The sequence below is a fragment of the Colius striatus genome, chromosome 1 (genome assembly GCF_028858725.1).
Source record: "Colius striatus isolate bColStr4 chromosome 1, bColStr4.1.hap1, whole genome shotgun sequence".
Taxonomy (NCBI): domain Eukaryota; kingdom Metazoa; phylum Chordata; class Aves; order Coliiformes; family Coliidae; genus Colius; species Colius striatus.
In genome coordinates this window covers 24652708-24679227 of record NC_084759.1, presented here as the reverse complement: position 1 = coordinate 24679227, position 26520 = coordinate 24652708, and the positions used below count along the sequence as shown (strand labels likewise).

General features: G+C 39.8%; 1 protein-coding gene across 1 annotated transcript; it reads left to right on the top strand.

Moving 5' to 3' along the window:
* The first annotated feature begins 66 nt into the window (after nucleotides 1–66).
* On the top strand, nucleotides 67–26177 carry CCDC169 (coiled-coil domain containing 169). Its single transcript, XM_061993928.1, is given in 11 exon segments — nucleotides 67–241; nucleotides 350–551; nucleotides 7976–8058; nucleotides 8489–8599; nucleotides 8693–8733; nucleotides 20813–20859; nucleotides 20861–20906; nucleotides 21093–21122; nucleotides 21124–21147; nucleotides 22716–22792; nucleotides 26075–26177. Coding segments are annotated over 11 exon segments (939 nt in total).
* The last annotated feature ends 343 nt before the right edge of the window (nucleotides 26178–26520 follow it).

The window sequence follows — 26520 nt, the reverse complement described above, 5'->3', positions numbered from 1 at the left end:
AAAAAACCCACAACTTCACACACTTGTTTCCCACGTCTTTGAAAAGCTCAGCACAGTTAATCCTACATGGTCAAATCTAACTGCGCCAAAACTCTACCTTATTTTTTCCCACAGATCTCTGTCGCTGCCCGAGGCACATGCTCGGGATTTACACGGAGAGAAGGAAGAAAAAACCTAGAACCCGAGGGACCTTTACAGCAGCTGCGGGCAAGAGCTGCCACACATGTCGGCAGACGCATGGGCTGGCTCCTGTCGCCCGTTCTCCCCTTTCTCCGGGCGGCGACTGAGCCACAGCGGCAGCGGAGACCGGGGTCTTCTGCCCCATTGGGGGATCCGGGCCGTGGGTGAGGACCACCGCCCACCCGCCGGCCTCCGGCCACACCGCGCTTGGCGGCCGGCGTCGCGCCGCTCCCGCCGGGCGCTCGGCAGCCGTTACCCCGCGCAACGGCCGCCAGCACCGGGGCCGCGCGCAGCGGGGGAGAAGGCGGTGGCCGCTGGGCATCCGACCCCGACCGCCTGGCGCCGGAGCTGGGGCGGGAGAGGCGAAAGAAGTGAGTGCCCGGCGGAGGACACGGCTGAGGCCGGCAGAGCAGCGGTCGCCTGCCGCCGGAGCCGCGCGAGGGACTGGTTCTGCCGGGGCTCCGGCCGTCTCCTGCGGCAAAATGGCGGCGGCGGCTTTGTGCGGCTGCTGCGACCGAGGCGGCGGGCGCGGAGCGGTCTGAGAGGGCCTGTGTCTGCCGGGGGTTCCCGCGGCTCGGCTCGGCTGTGCTGGAACGCCGTTGGGACTGGTCGGACGGCGTGGGGCAAAGGGCACGGTGGGTGGTTGGAAGAACTGGCCACAGGGCTGGGAATGGCACAAGGGGCCTGGAGCAGCAGGATAAATAATTTCAGCCAAAAAATGAGGCCACTAGTGAGCAGATAAAAGAGGACTGGGTGTCATGGTTTATCTGCAGCTAAATGCTACAGAGCTCCTTGCTCAGTCCCCTCCTTGTGGGATAGGGGAGAGACTCATAAGGGTAAAAGTGAGAAAATGTGTGAGTAGAAATAACACGTTTAATACATTTTTCATTAAAAAAGGGAAACAAGCCCTAAAAAAGCAAGTGATGCAAAATAACACCAGTTGCTCACCACTAGCTGACTAATGCCAATCCCCAACCAAGGCAGCCTGAGCAAAACCTATTCCCCCAGCTGCTGTTATAGCAAACTCCACTTCCAGTTTGTGTTGCTGAAGAGGTCATCTAGTCCAACCTCTTGCTAAAGCAGGTCCACCTATACCAGGTCACACAGGAACATATCCAAGTGGGTTTTGAAAACCTCTAGAGAAGGAAACTCCACACCCCCCCTTGGCAGCCTGTGCCAGTGCTCTGTCACACAGTGAAATAGTTTCAACCAACTCTCAAGCTGGTCGAGATCCCTTTGGCAGCACAGCCTTCTGGTGAATTAGCTAGTCCTCCTAGTTTGGTGTCATCAGTGAACTTGCTGAGGGTACACTCTGTCCCCTCATCCAGATTGTTGATGAAGATGTTGAACAAGACTGGCCCCAGAACTGATCCCTGTGGAATCCCACAGGCCACAGGCCCCCAGATTGATTCTGTGCCACTAACCATCACCTATTAACAACATTGAGGATTAGTTGTTTCCAGGGATGGAGGTGAGGCTGACCAGCCTGTAGTTTCCTGGGTTGTCCTTCCTGCCCTTTTTGAAGATTGGAGTGACATTGGCCTTTCTCCAGTCGTCAGGCACCTTGCCTGTCCTCCATGATTGTTCAGCAATGATGGAGAGAGGCTTAGCAACCACACCAGCCAGTTCCCTCAGCAGTCTAGGATGCATCCCATCAGGCCTCATTGACTTACGAGCCTTAAGCTTGGCCAACAAATCTTTAACCTCTTTCTTATCCTCTGCTGTCCAGGCCATCCTACTATCCTTGCTGGGCTTCCTGAGGGCTGGCCTTGGCTCTAAAGACTGAAGCAAAGGCATTCAGAAGTTCGTCCTTCTCTGCATCCTCGGTCACCAGGGCACCCTCTGTATTCAGCAATGGGCCCATATTTCCCCTCCTCTTCCGTTTGCTGCTGATACCTGAAAAACCTTTCCTTATTTTTCTTTATTGGCCAGGTGTAATTCTAGAAGGGCTTTAGCCTTCCTGGTTGTACCACTGCATGCTCTGGCAATGTTCCTATACTCTTCCCAAGCAACCAGGCCTGCTTTCTGTCTCTCATAGATGTCTGCTTTCTCCCTGAATTGTCCTAGCAGATCTTTGCTCATCCATGGAGGTCTCCTGCCTTCTTTTCCCACCTTTCTACTTGTGGGTACACACTGATCCCCCTACCCTTCACCTGTTCCCCTAGGGTTTTAAAATCCTTCCTGATTCTGAACATATTATGCCTCATTACATCATTCATACCTAACTGGAACAGGAGTAAGGGATAGTAGCCCACGTCCTTGACAAGCCATGGCACTCTCTCAGCCATGTCACAGATCTTGGCTCCTGGCAGGCAGCACACCTCTTGCCACTCCTTGTCCAATCGACAGGTGGGTTTCTCAGTGCCTCTTAGCAATGAGTCACCCACAACAAGGACTCTTCGCTTCTTTTTATGGTGCCCACTGCCTGTTGCTGGTGGAACAGCTGGTGGTGAATTGGTCAGTGAATGTTCCCCTTCTGGAACTTGCTTGTCCGTGTCCGCCTATCACACATACTTAGCTCAGCAGCAGAGCTGCCTAAACATCCTCAAAACCCCCTTCAATCCACTTGAATTGAAGCAGCCTTGCTGACCAGCTCTGTCTGGGTGGATGGGTATGTAAGTACTGCTCGGCAATACCTAAAACATCAGTGTGTAATCAACACTTTTCATCACAAATCCGGTACAGCGCCATATGAGCTACTGTGAAGAAAATCACCATCTAAACCAAAACTAGTACACTGAGATTGGAAGCCACATTAGGGTAAGAACAGAAAAGAGCTTATGTGGGTGCATGCTTGTATGGGGGAAGACAAAACAACGAGGTGCTCTTTGTACACACTTCATTTGGCAATGTTGAATGAAACTTAACTATTAGTAAATATCTCTGAAACCTAGAGGGAGGGTATGGCATCTCTAGTGCAGTTTGCAGAGAAGACAAGGATTTGTTATTGCTACCAGTTAGTCCCCTTCCTTAAACAACAAATGTTTCAGTGTTCTGATGATTGTTGGTGTTCACACAGTGATGGGATTCTAGGTTGTTTTGTTTTCCCAGTTTGCTTAGGAAGTTACATGTTTTTTCCCTATGTTAAAGAACATGATTGCCTTTTGAATGTTAATAAATCAGAAAATGTCAGAAGCTCCTGTGCTGTCGTAGGCTAGACCCTTAATATTTACATTTCTGACCATTTTCAAACAGTCTATACTGTTTTTCCTCCTGAACAATGTCTTTTCAGTGTTGTGAAAGGGAGAAACCAACATTAACAGTCAAAATGGTTTGTCAGCTTCTGCATTCAAAATGGCACAAAATGAAGCTTGAATGTGTACACAAATGACCTTTTACTAAGGTAGTGTGTGAGTGTAATACATCAGTTATCCTCTTCACGCACCAATTATTTTACCTGATCTTGATATTACAGATGTTCTAGTAAAAAGCAGAGTGGTATTGGCCTTGTTTCACCGATTTATTTATTTATTTATTATAACATGGTTTCTTTATGTGCCTTAAATTCTTGCTAATATCCCTGTGAATCTTCTGTAAGGCTTGTCACTAAGTCCAGAAGAAACTGTGAAGTGGTGACTTATTTAGCAATGCAAGGGAAATACGTATTTAATAAAAACCTTTATTGTGTAGAGCATGACAGTCAAAGACTTGTTGCTCTGGGTGGATTCTACAACTATTTTCCTAATGTCTATCTTGTATGTGCAGATTGACAACACCATTATTGCCAATTTCATGTGAGTTATTGACTCAGCCTAACTGTTAATGACCTGGCTTGTTAGTCATCTACAGCTACACCAGTGGCATGTGTAGCCAATGACTACGGAAAGGTTCTTTGAAGGTGTCATTCCTCTGACCTACTTTGGCTGGCTGTTCTAGCATGAGATGACTCACACCCCAGGAGGTGCCTGTTTTTCTCCCATTGGGTATGAAACAAGCTGAGAATGACTGGCTTGTGGATAGATGTCTGCATTCCTTCACAGACAGCTCACCCTTGTCATCTTTTTACTGGCTTATTTGATAATAGGACCATTTAGGCAGTTTGCTAACAGCCCACCTACCAGTCTCGTTTAACACTCACGAAGAAAAGATTTTTACTTCAAAGAGCAAATTGAATCATCCGTGTCTGTAAAGGGCCTGTACCTAAAGTACCTGCTGATTCTCAGTGATTGTGGATGTAGTATTGTGAAATCTTTATAAAGTTTTAATCAAAGTCAGCTTAAATCTGATTGAATTGCTATAATCAAGATTCAGTACAGGTTCTGATTGGGAAATGTCATGGCAAATGTTTCTGAGAGAGAAGGCATACAGTACTGCAATATTATTATTCTTAATAGACAAAGAGGTCTTAAAGCCATCTATTTATGCATGTCAGCTACCCACTAAGGTTGATGGAGTTGTGTGTTAATTTAGCTTGTGAGATTTCAGCTCCTGTGGGTTTCTTGGCAATGAAAGCTGCAGCCTTTTCCCAAGAACACTGCTGACTGCAAGTGTCAGAAGTCTGCAGCTCTGTATATGCTCTTCCCTGTGGTGCCTTTTTGCACTCTGCAGTATTGTTTCTGCTTTGTTTGCAGGTTCTGAAGGCATCTATATATTTTCTCTTCTACAAGAATCGCTAGAGGTCTGTCATGTTATTGAGCTGATGCCTTAGAACTGATGATTTGCCTTGAGCTTCTCCTGTAACATTTCACTGGTTTCTCTCTCCACTATAGAAAATGGCTTCGGGCAGCCTTTTGCGTGATACATGTACCAGATATCCAGATCTGGATAGCAAAATGTGCAGGAAGGTGGCTTTCATCCTAAGTGGCTGTCTCTTTCAAGTGAAAGAACACCTGTACAGCAGTCTTAAAAAGAAACTTATCATTTTTTTCTTTTGTCATTTCATTCACAGCTGCCTTAGCTGAACGGCGCTTTTTTCCCCTTTTCTTCACAAGAGCTTTCTTGTCAGGCTTAGTATGCAAGGATGTAGTTAAGTTCCCCTGATGACTTAAATGTGAGCTTACAGGATTTATGGGCTTTTTTCTCTGATTACTATAAATTGCCCATTGACATAAGAAAGATTCATGGGCCTTGAATGTGTCTATTTAACACGTGAGCTTGCAGGTAAAGACCAGAGTCTTGTTAGAGAGTAGGGTAGGCAGCTGTGTACAGTTGCATCAAGCATGCAGTAACAAACACATAGTGTGACCCTCGTTTGCTATCACTATCAGAAATAATTAAAAATCCAGAAATGCAAAATACCTGGACATATTAAAAAGCTGAAGTATTTACCAAGTTAGTTGAAGTGATTTCTTTCTACATCTATTCTCTGTCAGAGCAGAAACTGTAACTTACTGCATATACACTGACTGAAACAGAGAGGTTCCATCCTGCCTATTTTCTCAGTGCTATTGAAGTAATAATTGTTTAATAATAGTTAGGGTTTTTAAAAAAAATAGTTTAAATTGCCAAATGAAAATAAGACTTTCCATCAGTGTGGCAATGACAATCTGACACCTGACAGTTTATAATTTCTGTACGTATTTTCATCAGGACAAAACATAATTGGAAATTGGCTGGCAGTTTTGCTAATGGTGCAGAAAGAATAATGCAATCTACTGTAAGAAATGTTGCATATACTCTTGGAGTGGCAACAGAAATTAAAAAACTGAAAACACTGGATTTAAAGAATTAATTCTTCCTCTGTTATCCTTCTGCATTCATCGAAGCACCTTCTTAGGATTTCTTTGTAAAGGCAAACACTTTCATTTTTGTAAATCTCAGCTCTAGTTACAGCTTTGACTGTGTCTAATTTTCAGTTATTTCCTTCCAGAGATCCCATTTTAGCACTGTGTCGTCACAATTTCCTCTTTTTGAAGCACTGAGAGGTTGATAGAAATCTCTTTCCCAGAAACCTTATCTGCTTTTATTGGAATAGTACCAGGAATGTAGTAAGATTTTTTCTTTCTTCCTCCTAGCCATATGCCTCTTTCCTTTAGAGTGGGAGCAAACAGGCAGCAACAGTCAGATTTCCTTTGATTTTCCTGCACTTAAGCTTTTTGACTGTAGTTTGCTGTGGCTTTCACCACACCCTTTTTGTCTCCAGCAAGTTACCTGTACTTTTGTTATTTGTCTGTGTTCCCTCTCTCTGATTTAACGTTGGTAGAGACAAAAACAGCAGTGGAGCAGGGAGAGATTGGAAGACCCAGCTCTCCCCTGTCGTTCTAGTGTGCTCCAGTGTGTTTTTTGTGTTGCAAACTTACTGGAATTACCTTAAATTATTATTATTTACATTTCCTTGCTATTTCAGCTCTTCAGCCCTCCCTATTCCAGGCATATCTCTTTTGTCCCTTAAAGTTTGTCCCTTAAGTTGGTTTGCTTCTGCAGCTTTCAGTTGAAACCTGGTGTTTCAAGCTATGGAAGAGAAACATCACTGATCCATGAGGAGTGCAACAGGTGATACCATTTCTCAGTAATTGGTTCTCTCATCAGAGCTTTGATTTCTCATAGGCTGATTAACAATTTCTTGAATGGCATTTCTCCTTATGAACACATTCAGAAAGAGGAAACCCATATTGACATGGAAGCTCCCCTTTAGGACAGTATAATGACGTTCTCTGTTGCGTGTTTTAATGAACTAGGCTAAGACTTAAAAAGCGTCTATTATATTGGGATTGTGAAGCATTTTCCAGAGATCCTTATTTGCGGAGTTGTGTTCTCTTTTTTTTTTTTTTTTTTTTGGGGGGGGGTGGGGTGGGTACTGAAAAGTGGAGGCACCCAAGAGGCACTGTTTGTTTTTTGAAATCTTGACCTTCCAAACTTAACTTTAAAGGACAAAACCACTAATTGCTCTTGTGTTGTGTTGCACGATTTTTTGCTTGTACCTATGCTAATATGGACTGACTTCCTGTGATCTAACAGGCAGAAGCATTTCCATTGACATCTCCAAAAAGAACAAGGATGCTGGCAGAAATATGGTCAATATTTAGTTAGCAGTTAACTAAGTTAGCTTTTCCTGGTGTGACTGAGATCACGTGGTTCATTGTAGCACACTAAACTACCAGCTTACCACTTAAAATGATGAGAGTCATTGAGCATGTTGTCTGATGCATGCAGGTGAGTTGTGTTCTCATAAAAGTCCTCTGCTAGCTTCTGCTTCTGGTCACACCTTCTAAGGCAGAAAGAGCCCCGTTGCCAGGGTACTTGTCAGCTGTCTGGTTGGTAATCAAGAGGCAAAATAATATTTTCCCACTAGATTAAGGTGCTGAAAAAAAATGTGGCTTTAGCTCCTTGGGATTTTTTAATAACACTCATCTGACCTTAGTCACTGTCTTTCTGTTCTGATAGTCAAAACATGTTGGTGTGTTTTGATTGTTTGTGTTATAGGTACAGTTTACAAAATGACTAATACTCATTGAGCAATAAATGAAATAATTAATTAAGAATTTCCAGCAGGACGTATCTCAGGCATGTTCTTTTATTCAAAAAACATATTCCATGAACTCTTCTTTCAGATGAAAAAGGCCAATGTCTTCTCTACATGTGTTTAATACTGATGATCTACTAGACTATTATTAAATTTTAGGAAGTGTTGATCTTGGCTTTTGTGGAAGTAATTTTATTCACAAGGTAGAAATGCTTCTATTGTTTTTAAAGCACTGTAGCATCCATATAGAAAATATATTAAAAAGAGGGAGCAAGATGATACAATTACATAGAGAAGACCGATAGATACTTCACCTGAAAATATATTCAACTTATTGTTTTTAATTTTAATTATAAGAGTAATGCGATTTGTTGACATCTCTAAATACCACAGGCAAATGCTTGAAATCTCAATATTTGAACTGAGAAACACTGTAATGGAACTGGAGAAAAGACTTAGCAGTGTTGAAGATGAAGGTAAGTGAATTACAACAGGATCTCGCTAATTGATTAGGAAACACAGAAAATTAATTCTTTTGTGTAGGCCCTACAGAGATACAAATTTTTAAGTTTTCCCTTTTCAAACATGACTGTTTTAGGTGTGATGTTGCAAATGTGAAATTAAGCAATGTTTCTTGTTGCCATCTTAGCTTTTGTTAATTATTAATGGAACTATGAATAACGTGAATTCATAGAATTGGTTAATAAGGGCTGCAGTAAGATCAGTGAATAATTTCCATGAATTTGTGTTTTCAAGCTCTTCTGTATGCAAAGAGCCTTACTGTGAGGATTTTTAATTGGAGACTTTGTCAGTCTCCAGATAAAAATGGGGACAGTTTGAAAAACTGCTTTTACTGGAGATGGCATGAATTGGGGGCAATAGAATAACTCTGTATTTTTTTATAAGGTAATGAGTGGAAAACCAGATATGAGACACAAATAGAATTGAACAAACAGCTGGAAAGGCAAATTAGTATTCTTCAAGACAAGATGGCGCTTATATGTGGAAATCCAGCAAGTGTAAATGGCTATCCACAACTGGTTTTTCAATAGAATTATTGATTTTATGTTGAAATTATATTAATGAGTCAAACTTTCTGCTTATTTGTAGGTAAATTGTCCACTGTTCCCACCCTTGATCAAACGTCTGTGGTGAGTACTATGGCGTTATTTGGTTAACAACAAATTGCAGTGTAATTGAGGAACTTGTATAATCTTTGCCTTTTCTTGACAAAAAGTATCAGCAGCCTGGTCTAGAAACTAAAACAACCACTCCTGTTTACTGTTTTATTATTTCAGATATGTAGTTGCTTATAAATTTATTGAGTAAAATCATTAAGTAGAAGGTACATAAGAACTGAATCTTGGGAAGAGCCACGTACTGAAATTTTTAAGTGAGTGAAGGCTGTGTGATTGGAGCTGCAGTAAGGGATAGGAAATGGAATAGCTGGAATAGTTCTATGAAAAAATGGAAAAAATGTTAAACATTGATCACAAAATCGTGGCATCATTTCATGTTTGACCATATTCACAGTAAAAAATGCTTTCTTGTGATCAGATGGAATTTTGTGCAGAATTTCATTGCCTCTTGTCCTGTCACTGGGCACCACTGATATGAGCCTGGCTTCCTCTTCTTCATTCCCTCCCATCACGTACTTATATACAGCAGTGAAGTCCCTCTGAGCCTTCTCTTCTTCAGGCTGAACAGTCCGATTCCTCTCAACCACTCATCTGAAAGATGTTTCCATCCCTTAATCATCTTCATAGTGCTATGCTGGACTTGCTCCAGAGAGTCCATATCTTTCTTATACTGGGGAGTCTCAAGAACTGAACCCAGCACTGCAGATACGTCTTACCAATGCTAAGGAGAAGGGACAGATCACCTCTCTTGCACAGCTGGGAACATTCTTCCTAAGGGAGCACAGACAGCCATTGACCTTCTTTGCAGCAAGAGTACATTGCTGGTTGGTGATCATGTTGTTGTCCACCAGGACACCAAGGTCATTCTCTGCTTCCCAGCTAGTTGGCTCACAGAACGTGCTGGTACCTGGGCTTGTTTCTCCCCAGAGGCAGGCCTTTGTGTTTCCTCCTGTTGAACTGAACTTCATGTGATTCTCCTCTGACTTTCTCCAGCTTGTTGAGGCCCCTCTGAACAGCAATAGAGTCCTCTGCTGTATCAGTCACTACTCCTGATTTTGTTTCAGCTGTGATAACAAGCTGTGAGTAGTTGCAGTAACAGTTTGCATAATATAGTTACAGGAAGATTCCTCATTTTACAGTAGATTTTTGCAACATCGAAGGAAGTATCTGTTTTCATTTCTTAACTTTTATTCCTACATACGGTCACATTTCATGACCACTATTTCAACAAATCATAAACCATTTTTTTTCTTGATCTTAAAGAGAAAATGGCAAGAAAACTGCAGCAAATATTTTAGCTGTTTAGTCTTCTAAAGTAGTAAATAAAGAGAAAACAATTTAAATTCAGGACTGCCTTCTCCTTAGCCTGTCATCTCCTGAAATTGTTTACTTTGACACCTGTTCTCCTTCATACCCACTTTTAGAATCAGCAAGGTAGACAAAAATGCAATAATGCCTTGTAATATAAACAGGAATAATGAACATTATAAGGCAGAGTTCTGGTGATTTTTATTCCAGTTGCTTATGCTTACACAAGTGCTTCCATCTGAATTTTTTTATGCTTCAGATTCTGAAGATTAATGAGAATTTACTGAGCCTAGATAAGGATGCATGCCCTATTAGTGGTAATGATTCTCTGTTGGAGGCAGGGTGTGAGTAATTAACTGCTCTTTCTCATCAGATCCATGGCTTTCAGATAGTAAACATTCTTACCAGTTTTTTTACTGTCCTAAAAAATCTTTCCCATCACACTTTCTTGTTTTATGGAGTTGATTTGAAAATACAGCTCTGTTTATGTTTGAAGACAAGTCTTGAAGACAGAACATTGATCTAGAAAGTTTACAGTAGAGTCTGCTTCAGACCATGTTATTCCTGTCAGCCTGAAAAGCACAGACTGACATGCATGCTTATGGTATCAGAAATGTTTATTCCATCCAATTGCTAGTACTCACTTAACCAGTCAAATTACACCTTGCCAAGCACTGTAAGAGTCGTTAACAGTGAGATAATCTTCTTTACCAGCAACTGGTCTGCACCAGTCCAGTACATTTCTAATCCCTACTAAATACTGTCTTGCCTCCTCCTCAAGCTGTGGTTCTGAGAAGCTTGATTACTGTTCCCATAAAAAAAAAGAAAGACAGCACAACTGAAAGATTCATCCTGACAGAAACAGTCTAGAAGACAGTTTGGAGAGTCCTAGACTTACTGACACCTAGGGAAGTCTGGAGCCCATGTCCCATGCCATAGGTTTTTCTTCTGCAGTTTTAAGTCTTCCATCATAGAGTGAAAACATCCTTCTGTTTGCTAGCCAGAGGGGGAGAAAAAAAGCACTTAGGGCTTTAGTGAAAAGTTTTTTTTCCTTGTTTTGGTTTTCAAGAGGGGAAGAAAATAGCTGTATTTTGTCGGCTTTTCTGGGTTGTTTTTTTCACTGAAGCTATCAGAAAAGTCAGTGTATGTTTACAGATAGTCTTAGAGAATGCAAGGCTGCTTCTTTCTTTTTTTTTTTTTTTTTTTTTTGTCTTAAGTTTTAGGAGATAAAGCACTAGTAAGAAAAATACACAGATCATTTTGTAATGTTAAAGGATATAGGTTTATCCAAATACTTTTTATATTTTTAAGAGTTGTTCAGGGGAGTAGTGGGGAATATTTAGCTTCTCCACAGATGAGAATAAAGAGCAGATGTGGTGAGTGGGTGTAGAAAAAGCAAAGAGCTTTGCAGCCAGTCATCAATCTACATTTGCTCAAAGTAAAAATGCTGAGAGTGGGTATATATAAAATGTGTGTGTGTGTTAAATCAGAAGTGCACTATGAAATTCAGCTTTCAACTTGCAGTTGCATATGAAGCTCAGTGGAAAGACTGCAAATTGATTCTTCGAGCAAGATTATACAATTTCTATGATGTGGCAGCAGCAAACAGTAGACTTTGTTTTGAGCAACATGTTCAGAAAATTAAATAGTACTTGCAAGTCTTTTAAACCTATGTTGCCAAGGAATTCAGAATTATGCAGTTACAGTTGTCAGAAGGACTTCTAATAATTCTTACCTTCCTAAGCAATTTCAGCTCTATTTAACAGAGGAGATATCTCAAATATACTAAACAGATTTATCTCACTCAGCTAGTTGTTTAAGGTCCTGCCATAGTCAACAGAAGGAGAAAAACATGTCTGTAGAGTAATTTATCCCATTTAGAGATAGGTAGCATAAAATATTTCCTCGATATCGAGCATTGCAGGGAAAATAAAAAAAAAGATTAGTCATGAGGGACCCTGGCAGTCAGCAAGCTATAAAGACCTGAATGGAAGAGAAGAACATAAATGCAAATTCTGGAGTGATGAACAAGGAAGCACAGAGGATTTTCTGTGTTGATAAATTGCAATAATTGTTGCAGATGGCTTGCATATTTTGCTTTAGAATTAGAATTGGATTGATGAATGATTCCTTGCTATTAGAAACATCCTTAAACCATTTAAATGCACAATATCATTCCAAAGTCCTTATACTGACTTGAGATAATCCTTTTCTTTTGTGTTTTTTTTCAAAAATCATGTAGCTGTCACCTGACAGTAAATGCAGAACCAGTACCTTGAACACACACATTGTTACAGCCAGGGTTTAGAAAATAATTTTTACGTACTGAGGGCAGATTAAAAATAACCTAAACAGTGATAAGCACAAGGGAGTTCCAACAGTGAGAACTGTTTATTCAATAATTTCCTTTATGTCCCAATGAATAATACAAATGTCGTACAGTACTTCAGAAATAATTACAGAGGGAATGCCTTCTCTCTGAAGTATAACATGATGTGAATTTTACTTGCCTCTCTTAAATGTGCTGCATTCATTTGTCCACATTTTTTCGTTAAATGAGTTTTGGTGAAGTACATGCTCTCTGCTAAGCATAATTCCCATATAAGCAGAAAGAAAATGATTCCTTTCACTCTCACCATTTTTACAAGAAAGAATCCCTAGATAGAGGCTTTAGTATGCAAATGCTGGAAAGCATACTGCAAAATCAGTTCAGAAGAGCACGCTCCCGATAGCATTGCCTTAGCAACGCTCTGGTTAAGATTAGCCAAGGAACTGAGGTTTCTGTGATAAATCACCATTTTCAGGAATGTCCAGCACCTCAACTGAGAAAATTCTGATATAAAGGGCCAGATGCTTGCTTTGCAAAACTGCCTTTCTGAAAGCACAGTTACCGCAGAACTGAGACGCTCACACAAGCACTTCAGGGTTTTTGCTGTCAGTTTTAAACTGTAAGAGGAACGTGTGGTGGTGTCACACTGGAGAAGGTGTTGGCAACATGACAGCAGGGGAATCTTGGGTTTAGGAAAACATGCAGTAACAACTTTGTATTTCAGTAGGTGTTGATAACTGCCTATAGGGAACATCAGCACTTTATAACTGCATAGGAAATTTTGACAATTATCCTAGCAAGTCACTGTTAAATAAACCTTCTTGCTCTTCCAGGATTAAGTCACTAGTAGCTCTATGGGAAGAAGAAATCTGCTGTCTTATCTTTTTGTAAAACTTGGAATATTTTGGAGAAAGTTATGGATTCTGGTCTGAATGCCCTAAGCTGTATCCTGCCCTCTCACAGACTTACGTTTCCTAATCCTTTCATGTGACCTCAGAGCAGTATTTTGGACCTCCCCAGGGGAACTTTTTGATTTGCAGGTTTTCCTTTCCTTGTCATATTGGCATTAGTTGTACCTCCTGGTGGTCTTGCACAAACCATCCAACTATGTTATTCAGATCACTTTGTGGTATTCCCAGAGGCAGAATACACTTTGTATTTCAAAGAAAACGATCAGGGAAAAGTCTTACAGTTAAGTGACATTATTGTCTGTCAGTTCTCAAGAATTCCTTAGCAATTGATTGGGACCCTGGGATATCTTCCAGATAAAATGTATAAGGAAGCAATCTACAGCTTTTTTTTTTTTTTACGCCCACCAGGAGAGACAGTAAGCAAAACATTTCAGTCAGGAACAACTTTTTCTGTGGATCTGAACTACAGCAATGGAGGTCTTTGTTTTCACTTCCTGCTCCACAAGTCATCAGATAACCTGTACAGGCAATGCTGTAGATGCCATTGACAGAAGCATTTAGTGTAGCAGTGTCGGGCACTGAAGGAGCCCGATCTTTCCAAGGAGTCTCTAGGCTGATTTCTTTTCCCTGGCCACAGCCAAATGCAATTCAGCTCTTGGTCTGGTTTCCAACATAAAGATGCTGCTTACCACAGGGGGGCACTTAGCATTTAGGCAAATGTGAGCCTTTCTTCACTTGTAATGAAGCTCTTGGAGGGTCTATATATCAAATGCTTATTGTATGTAGAAATATGCTAAATGTTAAATAATCTCTATGTATTGTTTTTGGGGGAATATCTGACATGGGAGTTTATTGATACCAACTTAATATCAATTTCCATTACAGTAAAACTAAAGATGTAGTATTACTTTTGATTAGTTTAAAATGATATGTTAAAAGATTCAGCTAAATCAGATGATGAGCATCAGCTCCTAGGGTTGGAGGCGAGGTTATTTTCTAAACAAAACTTCATTTGATTTGCAAAGGCCTCTTGTGTTGGTTTGGGGTTTTTTTTCTAGACAACTAACAGATATATTGCTTCTGTTCTAACTCATGAAGAAAAGTTAAAGAGGATGAGAGCTGAAGTAAATTGCCATAAGGATTGGTAGTCTGCATGAGCTGAGCTCTGATGAAAGCAAGTTTGAGCCTCTTGATGATGTCATGGATTTGTCATCTTGCCTGTTGTGAAATGACTGATCAAAAGTGTCACCTCAGTTGCAGCTGGTAGCAGGGCAAGGAAGAATCCAAAATGAGAGCAGTTTATGTAGGTGGCCTTAACATTCAGCTGCAGTATCATTCTGTGTAATTTCATGTTCTGGCAAGTGTTAAGCTAAGGATATAACTTCAATTGAATGAAAAGGAACTTGTATATATAAAAAAAACAACCCAGAGAATTGGTGTTGGCTTTGTGAAACTCTGGGCTGGACACAAAACTTAATGTATCGTTGCTCTGAGAGTGAAACTTGCTAAGCCCTGCAAAATTCTGTTACATAAAGTATTCATTTAAAATCTGAGTGTGTCTTTTAGATTACCAGCTTGCTCTGAGTGGTTGGACATGGATGACTTATTGAAAACTAAGGATCTTAAATTGAGGTTAAATCCCTTAGCCAGCTTACGTCTCCTTTTCAGGAATACATTGTCCAGCTATTCAAGGCTTAGTAGAAGAACCTGTAATAAATCTAACTTTAAAAGAACATTTAAAAATTCAGTTAAACCATGTCTAAAAAGCTTTTTTCATAATGTATCTGTTGGTTCATTCTGGAGTTTTGTTGTCAATTTCTCCTTCTAGGGGAGTGCTGCATAGCTGGGAGAATCCTGGTTCTCTTGAGCTCTCACTGGTCCTTGCTTTGTATTGAAGCTTTTCTGCGCTCCAAGAACTCAGCTACAAGTGTGTGTTACTGTGTGCTTTAAGGTCTTTTTTCTGTGTGTTTTTGCTTCTGTGTTGTTGTACTGTGTTAACCAGTAAGTTATCATACAACCGTGACCACTGAGAACTGAATCCATTTCAGTGAGGCTTCTTGCTGCTTGCTTCTCAGAGCATTCAGGAAAAACAAATCCAGCCCTTAGTGATTTGGCTGAGTTCATATGTGGGTGTTTCTCACTTCTTAATAGAGTAGCTGAAGACTTCAAATATATAAATTCTCAGTTAGTTCTTCAATTACTGCCTTGAAAGTAGGGATGAGAGGTAACTTGGAACCAGTCTTGGCTGAAGTGGGTCTCTAGAACCTTTTTGAAATTCTACCTTTAAAATTTTCTTGTATCTGTTTTTAAAATGGCATTTTATAGTGTTAGGGGACTGGGAGAGGTCTTTTAATTGAGTAGGAATATTTGTGCCACTCATTCCCATAAGAACTTCCATACTGAGCTCAGCATCATCAGTTACTTGTGTGGACCAGCAACAGAAATCAGAGGGCTCAATTTCCTAGATATTAACTCGGGAGTAATTTCCTAGTAATTTCCTAGTAATTAACTCGGGAGCAGGTCAATCGGGATTCACAACAAAGTTCGTAATAGAGGTGGAAAACCAATAGGCAGTTGGTAAGGAACACCCAAGAATTTTGTCCAAAATCCCGCATCCTTTCCAGAAGTAGGCATAATCTTGCAGCCTTTCTCATTTGTTCATTCTCCATCCATGTAAAATTTGCATTTCTGACTGATGAATAGCTCAGCTTCAAAAATATTCTCAGCACTAGTTAAGCATGATGGCAAGGGCACCCTCAGGATATGAAATGCTGTTTCAAGCTCTTAGGGAAACTAAAACTCAACTCATCTAATTTCTTTGTGGGTATTAGATGGAAGAGAATTCCTTCCTCATGTTGTTGGGGGGGAGTATACTTCCCAGATTGTGCCCCATTGGGGAGCTGCCTGCTAGGAAACTTTGCTTTGAGACTCCGGAAAGACTTCCAGCAGCAAATTAAGCAGTATGATTAAGTTTGTGCTTATGGGCCACCACAACCACAACAGCTCAGATGGCACCTAAGTTATATGACAAAACCAACTGTGGAGAATGTCAGATGTTGCACAGATTGCTTTAATAGCATTAGGATGTTAAATTCCGCCTGAAGTGCAATTTAGTCCCTTTTTGATTTTTGGGCTTCACTTCCCTATCTGTAAATAGGAAGTAGTATATGACTTTGTTATTTCACAGAATCACAAGCATGAATTCACTGCAAACTGAGGCTCCCAGATCCTGTAGGGATGGTAGCTGTGTACTTTAGTCATGTTATCAACCTATTTCCATCTGCTTGCTCATCGGAAGCAGGGTAATGCACCGTTTGTTTGCTTATGATTGGGTATCATCCTTGCTCCAGAGCTGAATGAGTGCCTGGGCATCTGTACTCTGCCAGCTGCACTGGCAGCAAAAAATAGACAGTGCTTCTGAAAACATTAAATGAAAAAAGATCTAAAAGTAGTTTACTTTGCAAGTGAAAGAACTCAAAGAAATCAGATGAGTGCCATCACTGAGATTCCAAATTACTCTGTTGTAACAGCCACAGCACCAAGTCTTGTCATCTTATATAACACTGATGGGCAATCTAGTGAGGAAATAAATAAGTGAGCTGTGGATTTACACAGAACAAATATGGAGAGCAGCACAAGCTTCTGTATTATTGTATTTAAGCTTATTGGGCTATTCCACAATATGTTATATAAAATATGCTGTCACATGTTTACAGTCTTTAATGTACAGTCAGATCAAGAAGGCAAAGTAAGTTTCCTAGACCAACAGTGCTGAGACCTTCTCTATCTTGTTTAAAACTGTACAGACACTGATGTTGGAATAAAATAGCACATGGCCCTTGTGGAATTTAGCCAAATCTGCTCTTCAGTCTGCAGCTTACTTTTTCTCTTTGAATGGCCCAACATTGACTGGATTGCTCTCTGTATTTGGGCAAAGATTTCATCTGCATCCAGGGTACTTCTACTTTAATTAGGGAAAAAAAACCCCAACCCTCAGTTCTTTCGATGTCTCCAGCATGTCTGGTATAACAGATTAAGGTTATTAACAGTTCAGCCATGTGCAGAACATTCTTGAAAGATACAGCTCTTCTGTATTTCTCTCTCTCTTTTTTTTTTTTTTTTTTTTAGCAGTGGGAGGGGTCATTCTCTCCTGTCAACATGTTTTAAAAGTACTTTACTTTTTGCTATTCTCCTGCAAAACCCTGATTGTAATGGAAATCATGCCTAGAGAAATCTCCATAACAGCCAGAAATGTTGCGAAAAATAACATTTGGAGACAAATAAAAAATATGATGTGGAACTTAATAAGAAATGTGGTGTTGTAGATAAAACTGAAAAAGAATAACATATGCAGTGATTTGCAGATGCTATAAAGGAGAAGACTGAAGATTTCAAACTAGCAGGTTAAGAGACAGATGTATATATTTGGTGGTAATCTGTTAGAAACCATTGGTAGGATTATCACTTCATACATTGATGGAGCAATGGAATGGCTTGATGATGTCCAAAGTTTAAGACATGAGTTATGGATCTGGGATTAAAATGCTTTTATAAGAATGACATAATCCTTTGTGTAACAACAAATGGTATTTTCATAGAAGACTGTGGTAGGCTGGATGGATGCCCAAAAAAGTGGAATCTAAACTAGTCTGAACAGAGTAATAATTGAGAGAGAGAAGACACAGTTGTAACAATACAATGCAGCTCACAAAATCACAGAATTGTTGAGGTTGTCTTGTCCAATCCTGTTGCTCATGTTTAGATGTTTTCCTAATATCTCAAGAGAGAGAAAGTCCACAACCTCCCTGAGCATTCTATTCCAATGTTTAGTCACTCCCAGTAAAAAAGTGTTTCCTGATGTTCAGAGGGAACTTCCTGATGTTTTGGTTTGTGCACATTGGCTCTGGGCTTGTCACTGGGGTCCACGGAAAACAGCCTCCTTGCACTCTCCCTTTAGGTAATTTTTCCCATAGATAAGATCCGCTTAGCTTTTTCTTCCCCAGGCTGAACAATCTGAACTCTTTCAGCCTTTCCTAAATGGAGAGGTGATCCAGTCCCTTTGTTATCCTCATGGCCCTTTGTTGGAGTCTCTTCAGTATGTCCGTGTCTCTTGTAGTGGGGAGCCCAGAACTGGACACAGCACTCCAGGTATGGCCTCACCAGTGCTGAGCGGAGGGGAAGGATCACCTCCTTTGACCTGCTGGCAATGCTTTGCCTAATGTTGTCCAGGACAACATTGACCTTTTTTACATCAGGGGCTCATTGCTGGCTAATGGGCAAGTTCTTATCCACCAGCTGAATATAGAGATTTGTATCTAGATTTATCTAAGCAGGCATATTCAGTGGAATAGTTGTGTAAACAAAGAGACTTGGAAATGTTTCAGTACAGAGTAGCCCACTGCTGCTCCAGAAGGGCATGTGTCTCCAGTAACTCGATTGTCATATCTGCCACAGCGGGGTTGGACTAGATGATCTCTAAAGGTCCCTTCCAACCCCCACCATTCTATAATTCTATGATGCTAAGTTCTAAGCAACAGCAGAAACAATACATTGCAGGACAAAGTAAAAAATAAGTAATGTCAACAAGCACGTGGAAGAGGAAATGACAGTAACCAGACCTTAAGGAAAACTCAAGGAGCTGGATTTGTTTAAATTAAGGGAAATGAATAATCTGTACTGTAGGATTCTGAAGGAACTATGCTATGTCACTGATAGAAATTGGTTTTAATAAAGCTGGGAATGATGGCACTGTGTGCATTGGAGAAAAGTATGGGGTTTTTGCTTGTTTGTTTTAGGAGAAAGAGAGGAATAATTATTGCAAAATAAGACTGAAATATGAATTTATTAAAAGCGAGGCATGATGGACAAACCTGTTGATGTTCTATGATGAGACAATAGATCTAATTTCACAACAAATATAGTGATCTTGTTCATTGTGCCCTCTGAAAAAGATACTGTGTCATTTGGGAAGCAACTGATTAATTCCAGACAATGAAAATTAGTGGGTTTGTTCAAGGAGTTGAGAATTGACAAATGGAACACGATAGAGGTGACTAGTGAAGGATGCTTCTGAGAGAGTACAAGTAGAGTTCTTCCAAGACCAGCTTTAGGACTAATCTTGACATTGATCTTGACATTAATGAATTACTTTGATGCACAAAGTAGAAACAGGTAGGGATATCTTTTTTCCAATACCGATTATGTAATATAATAGTGACCTGGATGTTGTTTAGAAAAAGAATGATACTAAAGACTAGGTTATTAAAAATGGGATTAAAACTTAATAGTATAGACCAAAGGAGTTAGGAAATAGTGAACAAATTCTATTATGAATTGGAGTCTGATCACCTGGACACAGCTGCAGAGGAGAATTTGGGTATTCAAGCTGATGTCCTGTTGACTGTGAGCCGTCATCATGCAGCTGTGATAAAGGAAAAGGTAATCTTAAAATTTCTCTATACAGGTATTACAAGTATTACTGACATTGTCAATGCAGTGAGATGTCTTCTGAACTACTGCATACACTAGTAGAGTTCTGTTCTTCAGCTGTAAGAAAATTGAGCTCCATGCTTACTGTACAAAGGGTTACAATGATGATTAGAGGAAAGCATGCTGTGTGAAAGATCATTTTCAAAAGCTCAACTCATTTATCCTAGTAAAATGAAGGTTTAAAAAAGATGTTCCTGTCTTCTGTCTGTACGTCTGGGGACAAACACCAGGGAGGAAGAAGAGTAGTAATCTTAACAGTCATTTCAATACAAGAACAAACAGATACAAACTGACTTTGAATAACCTAAGACAAGGAATTTTAAAAAAGCCATCTACTATTGGAGCCTTCCAATGAGAATGTGTCTTCTGAATGCGTGGATCAATTTATGGAAGGGATTATGAAAAGCTGTTTCCTGTGTTAGCAATAGAAGAGGACCTGTTTGGATGTGTGATCTGCTGTCACTACATGGCAAGCAAAGAACTGGCCCATGCCAGTCATCAAAAATGGGCTCCGCCACTGTAACTATAGTTCATCCCAATTTTACAGAAGGCCGATGGCTACACCACTGAAGCAGGTAATCTGCCCACAAAATACCGCTTTTCAGCCAAGATTTTACAAGTTACCTTAGATGTCCCTTTCACCCAGTCCAGCAGCTCTCTTGGCAAGTGGTTTGAAAATGGATGTGAAAGTGAGAGCTGAAATTTTCTTCTGATGAAAAGGAGCCATCAGAGTGAACTCTGGTTAGAAGTAAGGAGCAATTCTGGATGGTCACCACAAGGTAACTTTGCTAATCTGTCAAGGAGCAGCAGTGTGGAAAATCCTATCTGTATCATTTTAATACAGTGGAAATATGTAGTGCATAACTGATAAATGTAGCAAATGGTTAATTGCTTTTGTCTCTGCAGTGTACTGGCTGGAACCATGTAAACAAAAAGTGCACGAGAAGCAAATGGAATGACAAACATTGTAATGCTTGAAGAATAAGAAGGTGACAATATCTCTATATAGAATGGAAATATTTGTAAAATATTGTTTTATTTCCTATAACCATAGGATTCCTTAAAGGAGGTTCTCAGACAACTAGAAGAAGAGAAGTCTTCTGAATCAAATAAAAGACTATGAACTTGGACTGGAACAGGAAGCAAAAGTTTGTAATTACTGCATGCCTCTAATCTATAAAAGCCATTATGTTCTCTAACCAACAGACGTGAGTGAATACACAATGGAATAGTTCCACCAAATATGTCACTGGAGAAAAAGTTCTGCTGTGTCTTTATTTCTTCTTCTACGATTCAACTTTTAAAATATTTTATGTCCCTTATTTTAAGCACAGGCTTACCACGAAGCTAATGATGAGCAGCACAAGGTACCTCTGCGAAATCTTACAGGTAAGAAAAACCTCTGACTCAATGAATTTAAAAAAATCATTATGCTTTCTTAAGCATACATTCCATACATTCCAAAGCAAATATACTACAAAATATTATTACCCTGTGACAACAACATGTTCCAGTGACACTCTCTTAGTTACAGAGAATGGGTATAATGTCTTTTTAGGCCTTCTTTTGTCCTCATTATGTTTATGCTTTTCTGTAGGTCACAGTAGGTAGGTGTTAAAAAATCCCAGACATCTTGGGTTCTTTTCTACTTTGTTTTGGATCCCTCGTGAAGCCTGTGGCAGAAGCAGAAGAGAGAGATGCTTTTTCTTTGATTTACCTTTTTAATTATGAAGTGCTTTTCTGATTTTTTACAAAATACATACGTCTTCTGGGTGTTTTTGTTGTTCATCTTGTCTGGGTCCAAAAGGATATAGTCAATTTTAACTTATAGTTTTAAAATAAATTAAAACTTCATTAACTTAAGAACTCATGCTAGAAGCATGAGTCGTTTATGGTGTATTCTTGTTTGCTTTTTTAGGAAGGGAGTTCAATCTGAAAAGGCTCTGTGATATGACTGGGTCAGGAGAACTTGTATGTGGAAGCACAGTAGAAACCATCATCTTATTATCAGTGAGACACACTTCTTTTCAGGGCAAGAATGTTTTCACACAAGTGCAGGATGTTTTCACACATGCTATAAAATGGAATGTTCTGATGTAATGTCATTCAACCTGTGAGATTTGTTTAGGTAGCCTCAAAATCTAGCTCTGGGCTTTCAAAAAGTCTTCCCTGGTTCAGTGTAGCTGATACTTCTTAGATCATAGTTACCATATATTTATTACATGTTCCTGATGGGTTGATTTAAAGGGGATGAGAAATTCAGTTCACTTACACCAGGCACCCAAGTGTGCACAGCAGCCAGAGAAGCCCTAAACCTCTTGCTATTTCTGTTTTTCTGTCCGTGGTATAGCTGGCTCTCTGAGAGGCAGTTCTAGAAAAGGCAGCAAGTACTAGGCGAGGAGGGAACCCTGTGGGCTAAGGAACAGGAGAAGCAACTGATTTTATCCTGCTGAGGTTGTGTTAATTGCAATACCAGGGGTAACAGCTGGGCTTTTTTCAGCATGTCCAGTGATGTAGACTTTCAGAGTATGCAGAGATTTCTATACTGTGTTACTTTTTCAAAAGCAATTCCTGTTCTTAGTTAATGATTTAATCATTCAAAAGTACAACTAAGTATCTATAATTTGCTTTGTTTCTCATTCAGGGAAGTATGATAGAAATATAATGCTTCTTCATAGAAAATGTAGAGTTCTAGGCAGTACAACCAAAAATATGCTGATTGAAGTTTCATATTCTCTGATTATCCAGCTTAATAAATAGTGGTATTTTTGCACAGTGAGGGATTTAGGCATGTGTTTAATTCCCCAGATCAACCAAGCATCAGTAGAATATGTGCTTAAAGTACTTCATGGCAGGAAGACATGTAGTTGGTCAAAATTAGTTTGGAAGTATTTTACTTCCTGATCTGTGACTGTGGTTAGGATTTAACTTATTTTAGAAAAATTTGACTATTGCAGACCTCAGCTACACTTAAAATTGTTGGAAGGCAAAAACCAGATGCTCTGACAGGCAAGGGAAGAAACCAGATACTGAGGTAAATTTCCTTTATATTCTCTCTGTTTTCTTTTTGATAAGTACTATGTTTTTACTGACAAAATATTAACTTTAACATCATTTTTTATACTGATTTTCAATCAGTTTTATTTAATACTAAGCATGTTTCAATATTGAGAATACATATATTTAAGTGGCCTTTTTATGATCTTACAATGCCTCTGATGTTCTTCCCTTACAACCTATCTTTAAAATGGATTTTTTTTCTATATTACTGTAGAGTAGGGAGCAACAAGTATACTCTTTAGTCCATTAGGAGCAACTCAAATGCCTTGCTTGGTCCTTTTTAGCCAGTAGAGGTTGTAAAGCTTTTTGTGGATAATAATGGGAGTGATTTCAGACAACAACATATAAAGGCTTCGTTGTTTAACAGATTTCTGTTTAGTTACATGAGTTAGAAATTTAAACTTGAAAAAAAATCCAAGTTTTCTGAGCCATATAGAAATAAATTTCTGATCACAGTGCTTGTGAGGGGACATGGAATTGGAGATTTCTATTTTCACTGGACTTAAAGTGCGAAGAATACAAAGCACAAAGAATACAGGGAATCATGTCAACAGTGTTGGACCCAACATCCTGTCTCCAGTGGCCAGAAGTAGTTGCCTACAAAACTGTGTAAGCAGGTAGATAAAATATTTGCTTTTGGAACGCTCCCAAATACTTCGTATTTGGAGAGTTCCTGAGCTAGTGTGGTTTCTGTGTGTTTAGTATCTTATAGTAAATACTCTTCCACAAAAAGTGGAACACAAAAAGTTCCATTTAACGTAAGAAAAAGCTATTTCACTGTGAGGATGATGGAGCAGTGGCACAGGCTGCCCAGAGGGGTTGTGGAGTCTCCTTCCTTGGAGGTCTTCAAGACCCGCCGGGACATGTTCCTATGCGACCTGATCTTGGTGAACCTGCTTCTGCAGGGGGATTGGACTAGATGATCTCTAAAGGTCCCTTCCAACCCCTACCATTCTATGATTCTATGAAGCCACTTACTTAGATTGCTAAAATGAGCATACACAATGCATATTGAGAGCACCTGAAAATGTAATGAGCAAATTATAAGCACGAAATTGTGTAGCTATATTTACATACCAGCTCTATCCCTTCATTCTGTGTAAGTAGAATATATCAGAACAGTGGATCTTCACGTTTCAGGACAGAATATTAGTACAATATGAATGAATGAGTACAATAGGAATTACCGATTATAACTGAAGTTTCTTAATACAGAAGCAGCACTGGTTGCCTCTGGCCCCAGTGATGTGTAACATAGCTCATGTGGAGAAGGTCAGGACAGTAGGACTAGGAGAATTCACTGTATCTGGTGAGAGATGAAACATCAGCCAGTTATTGAGATTTGCTGAGGGTTAGCACTGATCTGTGATTGTTGTGGCTTTTTTTATAATTTCTTTTATCAGAATGTTGCCGACCCTGAAATTACATGACACTGTGTTTCTGCAATTTTCTTTAAATCAAACAAACAAGTGTAAAAGATAATGAAGTAATAAAGTCCTGTAATTGCTGGTCTCAGAAGATGCATATTGTAACTAAATACCCTCTTTCAACCCATTTTTCCCACAGAGGATTTTTTATTTTTCAAAGTACTTTATACATATAAAGTGAATTGATCATCTTTTAATTTGTCCTTAGTAGCAAAAGACCCAGTTTGCAAAGCATTTGCTTTTTTAACCAGTGACTTGGAACTTTCAGGTCAAACTTTGGTCTTAGTTGGCATCATGGAGAGAAGAATGGGGATTTGAGATAGATTGTATTCTAAGAGAATACTAGAATGTAAATAAACACCTCTTGATCATCACAAGGTTAACACAGCCATTATTATATTGTTCCTTTTTAATTATGTTTTGATTTGTAGTTTAAAGGTTGTTCGTTCAAGCTGACATTCATGAGAAAGAATTCAAATGAGAAAAGACAGGAAGAAGGTAGGCTAGCAGACAACTGGGAAAAACATGGATATCTCAATGGCTTATGTCTCTGATGCAATCTCAGCAGACAATTCTGAGCACTTCCTGTTATAGTGAGGCATATGGCAGGGCTTATTAGCTCAGTTTCAGCACTGCACAGGCTGCAGCTGCCAGGCTTCCAAGTCCCTAAGTCCATCTGGTTTTGACTGGAAAGAGGTATTGCTGCCTGCAGCATTCCACACAGAGACATGCTGTCTGCTTGGTCCAGCTCCACAATGATCTACAGATGATTGATTTTGAGTGATCAGCTGATTTGAATTTGAATGATCAATTGATTATTGAGCAAACTAGGGCCTTGGGTTCTGATCATGAGTAGAAGTAGCTCCATACATCTGCAGGACAGCTCTTCTTCAGGACCACGATTACCTGGAGAGCTGGAACAAAGGATGTGTCAATCTGCCATAACAAGCCCTAGGGACAGCTGTTGGCTGTTGGCCCAGAAATTTGAAACTTGCACAGATAATGTCACCACGGCTTCTACCACATCACAGAATATTTCTCTGGCTATCATAATGAATATAATGATGTGATGCTGTGATATATTTTCCTTCAGAATGCCTTCACTTGAGAAAGACACTGAAACCCTGTCTACTGTTGTTAGAGAATGTAAAATGCTGTCCACTGCAGTAAGGAACAGGTGGAGCAACAAGGGAAGGGTACACAGGAGTAGAGATGCATGCTGCTTGATCATGAGCAGGACCCTTCCAATTTTGGAATCACCATTTTCTTCCCATGATATTTGTTTACATTCCCCTGATTTCTCATAGAAAATCAAGATGAAAACAGCTCTAGTAAGTTTTGTGTAGATGGTATATGCATCTGTGCTGAATACACTGCAGAAGTCTCCTGGCAGCATTTCCTGTATTAGATCATGGGCTCAAGAGCACAGGTCTCCAGAGTGGAATACCTGCAGAGGACTGTAACTGTATGCAGGAATGGTTTCTCCATTTCTTAATGGGGATCATGTAACTGATGAAAATGTCTCCTTAGCTAGCTGGCATTCTCTTTGTGAAAGTGTTTAGCATTCTGTTCATGTTCGTAAAATGCCATCATTTAGGTACCAGGAAGCAGTCAAGAGTCGTGAGATGAGAATTGCGTTTGTGTGGGGAATAATTAGATGCTCTGCTAGCCTGCAAACCCAGGAATATACTTGGGTTTTTTCCCCTCTCAGGTTTATTAATTCACAATAGTAATCAGTTATGCAAATATGAAAAGCATGCAAATTTCTGGCATTTAAAGCTTACAGGTGATGTGATGCTTGATGACTAACTTCACCCCTTTTATTTCAGAGGGAGGTACAGTGTCCCAGGAAACCCAGAGATGATTAATCCTCAGAAACAATCAATTAAAAAGACTGTAGGAATGAAGAAGCTTCCAAAACTAAAGCACTGATTTAATATTAATACCAAGAACTTCCACACACTTAAAAAAACCAAACCAATCCTAATTTCATAGCAAGTTTCTAATTTGAAAATTAATGTATTTGTGTGTCTTGTTATAATACCAAACCCAGACTGGTATGTCTTTGTGCCAGCCTTAACATAGGTATTCCTCTGCCTAATGGAATTGTTCTCCTGGTTACTATCTTTTTTCTAGTGGTCTCTGACCCTTTCTATTCTGGTTCTCGTCAGTGACTCTGGGTATCAGGAAGCTGGAAGCCTAGGAGAACATTTAATGGCTTTAAGCACTGTGAAGATCCTTGAATTATTTGACTGCACAGATGCTATTAAAAGAA